The sequence below is a fragment of the Clytia hemisphaerica genome, unplaced genomic scaffold, assembly GCF_902728285.1.
Source record: "Clytia hemisphaerica strain Z4C2 unplaced genomic scaffold, Clytia hemisphaerica genome assembly, whole genome shotgun sequence".
Taxonomy (NCBI): domain Eukaryota; kingdom Metazoa; phylum Cnidaria; class Hydrozoa; order Leptothecata; family Clytiidae; genus Clytia; species Clytia hemisphaerica.
Window position 1 is genome coordinate 1,775,454 of NW_027104530.1, and position 9,606 is coordinate 1,785,059.

A 9,606-nucleotide genomic window follows, 5' to 3' on the forward strand; every position below is an offset into this window, starting at 1 on the left:
ACCTAACTTAGAGCACTTCCAAATCGTTTGTGGTTTTGAAAATTCGTGGGAATTTCCCTTTTTTCTAAAATATTACGACCATGATTGTTGTTGAAATCATTTCACATTCTCCAAAATCAGAAAACATTTTGAAGAGATTCTTTACAAAAATGTTTTGCGGAAAATTAAAACAACTCTTTAAATTGGTATATTGTGAAGAAAGATTTAAGGTTTTGAGGTAGTAAAAATCATCATAACTAATCAATTTCAGTGGTTCGGACAAAGCGAAAAATGCCTTTCTCTGCTGATTTCTTCATTTTCGAGGGGTGTGATTGGAGGGCCCTCCAATTATCAAAATAGAACAAACGTAAGGTATTTAATTAAAATTACTGTTTTACGAATTAAATTAAAGGAAACATTGACAAATATATCCAATAGCACACAAAATTTACTTGAATTCCCGACAAGCGTGGTCTCTGTTATCAGTTTTCACTCGTAACATGATTGTATCAACCCCGTTCGCGTGAATCCAAGGCTTTGTTACGCTTTATTATTCGGTACCATCAATTGAGTTCAAAAAGCCTGATAATGGGCTCTTCTAGAAAAAAAATTGAATATGGGGGGGGGGTGGAGGTTATAACATTTTTTGGAAATTTACCCCCTAGACAAGCATCAATTGACCCCCCGGACATTCAAAATCACCCCTATTCAGAGCAAGTTTGCCCCTAAAACAAGGCAGATTTTGCAGAATTATTACTACTCAGACAAAATCGACAAAATATCCAAAATATCCTCCAACTCCCATGTACAAAAATTTTCTGGAAGAGCCCAATACGCTGGGGGAACAATGTTGTAAATACAGCGGGTTCTGTTTAACTCGAACCTCTACAGCCTGAATGTCTCGCACATTTACGTGAACACGTTTTGCAGTCCCTTAAGTTAAAAATGCCTTGTAGACCCACTCGCTCACTTTACTCACATTCCACACTCCACTCCACTCCACTCCACTCCACTCCACTCCACTCCACTCCACTCCACTCCACTCCACTCCACTCCACTCCACTCCACTCCACTCCACTCCACTCCACTCCACTCCACTCCACTCTACTCCACTCCACTCTACTCCACTCCACTCTACTCGACCTTGCTCCATAACTCAAAATTTGTCCCCGTGCTTGTTAGATAATAAAAAATCGGCTTTATATTTTAACTCATAGACTCACTGGCCATAGCTCCAACTGGCACCATACTCACTGGCACATGACGTTTTTTTAACGTTTATTTAACGACATGACAACGTTGTGTGTCAGCTGGGTCGCCATTTTTTATGTTTCTTGGACTGACTTTGAGTCTTTTTCCACTACGCTGGACGGAATGACAGTATTTAATAGACATCTCTTTGCTTTCTTGTTCACGACCAGGAAGATGAGAGCATTGGTAAAGGAATTGGTGAAAGCAATTTGAATCCCGAAAAACATACACAAGTTGAGCCAGCTTTTATATTCTGTGGAATAGCTCTCTTTATAAAGTATAGTGTTCATTGAGACTGTCAAAGTGTAGAGGGAATAAAATACAGCTACTGATGCCATGTATTTATTAGCCAGGAAAGTCATTTTATGGTCCACCAGGGCCATTTTGTCGTGCGTACTGAACCGGGTACGGCGTCTTGAGCGGCGCACCAACCTCTTTGCAGAGAAATATAAGGATGTTGTCGTGATGAGCTGGATGCTACCAAAAATTGAGGATATAAGGATTGAAACGGTGTAGAAATCATACACACTTCCCAGGGTTGATAGTAATGTGACTGTAAACGCAGCTAGTGTGATTAGAAGCATGTAAATGTTGATGCGATGTTTAGCCATCTTGATTTTGTACTCGTTCAAGTATTTGACGGATGCGAAGCGGTCGAATGCGATTAGAGACGTTCCACATGCTGATATGTAGCCCGAAAGTGAGTTAAAGAACTTGATTGTTAATTCAACAATGCAATTCTTTTCAGGGACAAAAATCATCAGGGTTAACATACTTGCCGGAGCTGTCAGAGAAATTGCAACATCACAAATGCTCAGATACAGGATAATCCTTAAAGTCGGTTTAACGTATTGTTTAGTCTTTTTCAATGTGTAGATGACTAGAACGTTCGCTATGAAGTTTGCAAATCCAACAATAATGAAACTGTACACCAAGATAAAGGTTTTGTGTGCTGGATAAAGCACCAGACGTTTATCGTACACATTTTGACAAAATTTGTCAGTCTTATTCATGTTTTAACTGTCTTTGCTTTCACAATGCTCAAGTCACCACAAACCTATGAAGCAAATGGAAGTTCAGATTTTTCTATGGCTATTTTCTGATGATCATTCATTCCATCAGTATTTTTACATTAGTTCTTCTTTCATTTCAAACCGGCAAACACGTCGAAACAACGTCCAGCCAACATCCTTAACCCGTCTATGACGTTAGATGTACATTAAAAAAATGTTGCATGCCAGCCAGCTTTATCACGGCGGCAAATATTCTTCTATCCGTTAATATGATGGATCAACAATACCTAAATGATATGACTAATATTTTGATCATACAAAGTTTTCGCCGTTTTTGTGATATAACTTAAAACGACTGTTCGGTAGAATCCTTCAAAGAATTTGGTTTCTCCGACATTCAGACTTTCTTTTTATACATTGCCGATAAGCTGTAGTCTCTTTCCTTGAATAATTACTCGCAAAACATTTTTTTAAATAAAAATCAAAGTTTGGATATCGACAAATTTTCATCACCATTTCCATTTTTTATTTGCTACACGTTTTTTTTTTATTAGAACCTAGTTTATAAAACATATAGGCTGAAATTCGTCGAAAAATTAAGAACATTTATTTTGTATCATATTGTCGATTTAGAGTAGTCTGAAAAATTAAAAACGCATTTAAGAACATTTTAGGCTGAAAATTGCTAAAAAAATAAGCACATTCAGGCTCAGCCAAATTTTAGGTGCTCTAATAAAAAAAAAACGTGTATTCTCAGGAAAGCTCTCTCAACAATCTTACTTTCAAATTCTCAACAGTCTTCTTTTGTCAACTCTTTAAGTGCCAATGACGAGTATATTGGTCATGGGTTATGTATTGCCCAGTTTGAGTTAGAAATCGTCACTTTTGGTCTAACTCGTAGGAATTGGATTTTCCTCTCTTTCTTAGATGCTTACTCTTATGCTTATTCATCAAAGACATCAGTTTCTTTATTTCAGGAAAATATATGTTTTAATATCATATCATATCTTTGAAGATACATGCCATACCTTAATCAGTGAAAAATATTTATGAACTTTGAAAATAAATAAATACATCATCAGCACTGTTATCAGACCTGAGTTGGTGAGAAAAAGCACTCTCTAATAGCTTCTTCACCAAAACTTTACTAAAAAGCCTTGTAAACTCGATAATTGGAGAGCTTACCAAAAAGAACACAAAACTCAATCCGTACCAAAAGTTTTTCTGTCTTGAGCTAATTTCTCTGTTCAATCATTTTAATATAGTATTCACTTTTATATTTCTTTCACTGAAAAACTGAAATAAAAAGAAACTCAATATATAATGATATTCAATTAGTTCAATTTTAAAATTTCATTAAGGCGAGACCAATTTAATTAGTTGTTCTACGGGCCTGAAAATTGATATTCAATAAATTCAATAAATTAAAAAAATCAAGCATTTCATATTTCATATCTTAATTTCATATCAAAATTATATACTATTGTCGAATGAAGTTAATGAGTTTTATTTCAAAACTAATAGTTTCACGCCGTTGAGACGATCATCAGTTGAAAATAAAATTAAAAAAACTAAAGTTCGTTTTGAATGTTTACGAAGAACAATGTACTGGCTTCTTTTGACAACAATTGACGTCAGTCTTTCGAATCGTGTTGTTTTAGCGTGAACTTGTTCACGTGGCGGCATTTCGAAATCAGTTCGTTTCTGGAGTTCAACAGCTTGTCGGGCTGGTTGAATGTTGCAATTTCAAACTTTTCACTGAGACAAAGTGAACATTTTACCGAGGCACGGTTGAAGGGCGGACAACGACGGATTGTTTTCCAAGTAATCTTTGGGTGTCAGTTTTTACGTTTCAACCTCCAAATTTCCTTAGAAAGTTCTGTCTCCTTTTCGTACTTCTCATTTGCGAATGAAGACTTGTGGTTTGCGAAGCGTTTCTTAAATTTGGGTTCAGCCAGTCCAATATAAAATCTTTCACCATATTCCGGTTCATCGTCACAGGTCACTGTCGCTTGATACACTGATCGCTCGACCAAGCAGGAGCCGTTGAGGGGACATGAATGCTTATCCCTACAGTTACATGTCCGTGCGTCATCTTCACCGTTGTCGCGTTTGAGGATGTTTTTGTTATGACTTTGGATTATTGATTTGATGTTTCTGGTGCAGCTGTAACTCACTTTGACGGTGTTGCGATTAAAGATCTTGTTAAATTTATGGTGTTTAGGAAAATGCTTGTCGATGAGCTGCAGGAATTTACGGGCGATTTTGGTTTCGACATTTTGATTGTATGGAGGATTGAACCAAGTGATCTTTCGCTTTCGTTTTTTTGGGCGGTTTTTTGCGTTCACGTTGGTTGGATTGTAAGTAAGCGTGACGGTGTAACCGCTGTCCTTTAGTGCTTTCTCGTAAGGTTTCTTGGCTAAGTCGAAAATCTTTTTGTTGGATGAGTGGTTTGACAGTCGTTGCAAGAAATCAACGACTTTCTTGTTGCATTCGATAACGATTTCTTGGACATTACCTTAAACCTAATTGATGGTACGTTCAAACCATACTTAAAGCCAGACAACAAGCTTCAATACATCAACACTCAATCAAACCATCCTCCCAATGTCATTAAACAGATCCCAAAAACGATCGAGCAACGACTGTCAAACCACTCATCCAACAAAAAGATTTTCGACTTAGCCAAGAAACCTTACGAGAAAGCACTAAAGGACAGCGGTTACACCGTCACGCTTACTTACAATCCAACCAACGTGAACGCAAAAAACCGCCCAAAAAAACGAAAGCGAAAGATCACTTGGTTCAATCCTCCATACAATCAAAATGTCGAAACCAAAATCGCCCGTAAATTCCTGCAGCTCATCGACAAGCATTTTCCTAAACACCATAAATTTAACAAGATCTTTAATCGCAACACCGTCAAAGTGAGTTACAGCTGTACCAGAAACATCAAATCAATAATCCAAAGTCATAACAAAAACATCCTCAAACGCGACAACGGTGAAGATGACGCACGGACATGTAACGGTAGGGATAAGCATTCATGTCCCCTCAACGGCTCCTGCTTGGTCGAGTGATCAGTGTATCAAGCGACAGTGACCTGTGACGATGAACCGGAATATGGTGAAAGATTTTATATTGGACTGGCTGAACCCAAATTTAAGAAATGCTTCGCAAACCACAAGTCTTCATTCGCAAATGAGAAGTACGAAATTCAACAACAGAACAAAGAATGGGTTTCGGTGAACATTACAAAGCTGCAATCTGATTGGCTGTTAGAAAACCAATAAAATTCTAACCCAAAGACCAATTAGGAATAATTCAGGATAGGAGTAATAGCTCTCAAGGCTTTACACCCCTTTCCTTTCAGTTTTACGAGTGCCCCCACACACACACCCACATACACCCTATACATAGACACCCTATACACAGACACCCCCACACACAGTGTGTTCAGTTCTCGTGCTCGCCGTGCTAAGCGTGCTCGTTGAATTAGTTAAAATTTTACACCCCTTTCCTTTAAGTTTTACGAGTGTCCCCACACACACACCCACATACCCTATACACAGACACCCCCACACACAGTGTGTTCAGATCTCGTGCTTGCCGTGCTAAGCGTGCTCGTTGAATTAGTTAAAATTTTACACCCCTTTCCTTTAAGTTTTACGAGTGCCCCCACACACACACACATACCCTATACACAGACACCCTATACACAGACACCCCCACACACAGTGTGTTCAGATCTCGTGCTCGCCGTGCTAAGCGTGCTCGTTGAATTAGTTAAAATTTTACACCCCTTTCCTTTCAGTTTTACGAGTGTCCCCCCACACACACCTACATACCCTATACACAGACACCCTATACACAGACACCCCCACACACAGTGTGTTCAGATCTCGTGCTCGCCGTGCTAAGCGTGCTCGTTGAATTAGTTAAAATTTTACACCCCTTTCCTTTCAGTTTTACGAGTGTCCCCACACACACACCCACATACCCTATACACAGACACCCCCACACACAGTGTGTTCAGATCTCGTGCTTGCCGTGCTAAGCGTGCTCGTTGAATTAGTTAAAATTTTACACCCCTTTCCTTTAAGTTTTACGAGTGTCCCCCCACACACACCTACATACCCTATACACAGACACCCTATACACAGACACCCCCACACACAGTGTGTTCAGATCTCGTGCTCGCCGTGCTAAGCGTGCTCGTTGAATTAGTTAAAATTTTACACCCCTTTCCTTTCAGTTTTACTAGTGTCCCACACCACACACCACATACCCTATACACAGACACCCTATACACAGACACCCCCACACACAGTGTGTTCAGATCTCGTGCTTGCCGTGCTAAGCGTGCTCGTTGAATTAGTTAAAATTTTACACCCCTTTCCTTTAAGTTTTACGAGTGCCCCCACACACACACCCATATACCCTATACACAGACACCCTATACACAGACACCCCCACACACAGTGTGTTCAGATCTCGTGCTCGCCGTGCTAAGCGTGCTCGTTGAATTAATTAAAATTTTACACCCCTTTCCTTTCAGTTTTACGAGTGCCCCCACACACACACCCACATACACCCTATACATAGACACCCTATACACAGACACCCCCACACACAGTGTGTTCAGATCTCGTGCTCGCCGTGCTAAGCGTGCTCGTTGAATTAATTAAAATTTTACACCCCTTTCCTTTAAGTTTTACGAGTGCCCCCACACACACACCCACATACCCTATACACAGACACCCTATACACAGACACCCCACACACAGTGTGTTCAGATCTCGTGCTCGCCGTGCTAAGCGTGCTCGTTGAAATAGTTAAAATTTTACACCCCTTTCCTTTCAGTTTTACGAGTGCCCCCACACACACACCCACATACCCTATACACAGACACCCCCGTTTGTTTACGTTTCATACAGTTAAATCTGGCTTCCTTTGAATCACTTATACGACCTTTAGTCTTTCGAGTACTTCATAAATCTAAATAACTTAAAAACGCTTGATTTTCACTCCCTTCATCATAGGTATGTCTGCTATACAGTATTGGAATTGTTTGTTAACTTGTCGACTAGTCTAAATGAAATAGAGAGAGAAAAAATTAATTTTGTTATCAAGCATAAAACGAAATCCTCTAATAGATACTGCCCTGTAAAATAGAAGTAAATCAGGCTCTTACCAGCTAATGCTCCTGTTTTATATTTCAATAATACTGACATAAGAACTAGTGAATGTCAGAAGCACCTAGGTCTTATCTTGGATTCCAAACTCTCATTCAGTCACCATTTAGACGAAAAAATAAAAAAGGCCAACAAAGGTATTGGCCTCATTAACAGACTTCGCAAACATGTACCAAGAAAATCTCTGCTTACTTTATACAAATCTTACATTAGACCACATTTAGACTATGGGGATATTATATACGACCATCCTGGAAATTAGACTTTTGTTCGTAAGCTTGAATCCATCCAATATAATGCTTGCCTTGCTATAACTGGCTGCTTTCGTGGAACGTCTCAAGAAAAACTTTATTCTGAACTTGGTCTCGAGAGTCTTGCTGATCGTCGATTTAGTAGAAGAATGGTCTTCTTCTACAAAATTTTAAACAATTTAGCAGCCTCTTATTTATGTAACTACACTTACCAGCAAGACTTGCGGCACCGGGTAATCTAAGAACAAGAAACCCTATTTATCAACTTAATATTCGAATTGAGCGTTTCCGGAATTCTTTTTATCCATACTGCATAACACAGTGGAATATTCTGGCTGGTCGTATAAGAGATATGCCTTCAGTATCTACCTTCAAAAAAGCAATCCTTGAGTTTCTAAGGCCCAAACTTTCTCCTGTTTTTGGAGCTCGTGACAACCAGGGTGTGATCCTTCTCAATCGTCTTCGAGTAGGATTTAGTCACCTCAATGAACATAAATTTAGACACGGTTTTCGTGACACCTTAGATCCATTTTGTGCGTGTAGAACAAATTCCATCGAAAACTCTCAACACTTTCTTTTGCACTGCTCTATTTACTCTCAGGCAAGACATCTTTTGTTCAACAAACTTCTGAACCAAGACATAAATATTTATCCACTAAGCCCTCCTAAACTCTTCAACCTTTTGTTGTACGGTGATCCAGAATTACCTTTCAACATAAATAACATAATAATTAATCTTGTCATTGAATTTATTCTCGACTCTGAAAGGTTTAGTGGTGCCTTATTTTAGTTTAATGATCTTCTTACACAGCTCTAATATTTTTTAATATTTTTGTTTATCCTTTTAGTGATGGTTTTCCCTTTAAGTTTTTTTTTCTTTTATTCAATAGCTTAGTACCCTTGGCGATATCACTTAGTGCCTTGCGGGGGGAGGAGCTATTTATTTTTTCTATGTTTTTTTTTGTAAGTAGTATATGTTCGTAAGTGTAATGTAGTTCCTCAATCATATGAAAAAAAAAGCAAGATGCTGAATGGACCTACCTAATGATTAACATCAGATGAAAATAAGAAAAAAGTGACAATAATTGTACAAAAATTCAGAATGGAAAAATAAAGCTTGTGTGTTGAATAATGTAAAATGGTAAAAAGGAATGTCCCCAAATACGAAAATCACTTAAACCATTCAGACCCAAAAAACCTTTTAAGCTGTTTTTGGCCCAAATTTGCCCAAAAAGATTTTCCTTGAAAATCTGGCTCCGTCACATTTTGGGCATTGTCATTTTGCATCATTGTGCAAAAAATCAGAAAAAAATTATGAGTCAACATTGAGAAAAGCTATATTTTCTTATTTGGTTAAAGGGAATTTCCCTAAAATACGAAAATCCGTCTTTTAAGGCGAATAAGAATTTTCCAGGAAAAAACACTTCAGCCATTCTTTAGAGAATCTTGCCCTCCATCTTTGTACAAAAAATCAGAAAAAAGTAATGACAGGATTTTGCACAAAAAAACCTATTTTTAGGTAGTTTTTGGCCCAAATTTGCCCAAATAAATTTTTTCTCAAAAATCGGGCTCCGTCACGTTCTGGACATTGCCATTTTGCATCATTGTGCAAAAAAACTGAAAAAACTAATGAGCCAATCCTGAGAAAAGCTGGTAACAGACGGACGGACGGACGGACGAACGAACGGACGGACATGGGTTAATTTATAGAACCTCCACCGGGGCACCCGGAGGTAGGTCCAAAAAAAAAAAAAAAAAAAAGTCATGGTATAACTTATGATCTTGCAGTTGCTACATTGGTGTAAGGTCAGAAGGTTGCCAATTAATAGTTGACATTGAATGAACTTTGTTGAGGTTGGGACGTACTGTCATCACAGTTACACAGATTTCGAGAATTGAAACCAAAATATGATACCT

The 9,606-nt window shown here is 38.5% G+C and overlaps 1 protein-coding gene across 1 annotated transcript; it reads right to left on the bottom strand.

The window, feature by feature from the left end:
- Positions 1 to 1,304: 1,304 nt before the first annotated feature.
- On the bottom strand, positions 1,305 to 2,243 carry LOC136822295 (adenosine receptor A3-like). Its single transcript, XM_067078535.1, has one exon. The coding sequence runs from the start codon at positions 2,241 to 2,243 to the stop codon at positions 1,305 to 1,307; it is 939 nt and encodes a 312-aa protein (XP_066934636.1).
- Positions 2,244 to 9,606: the final 7,363 nt, after the last annotated feature.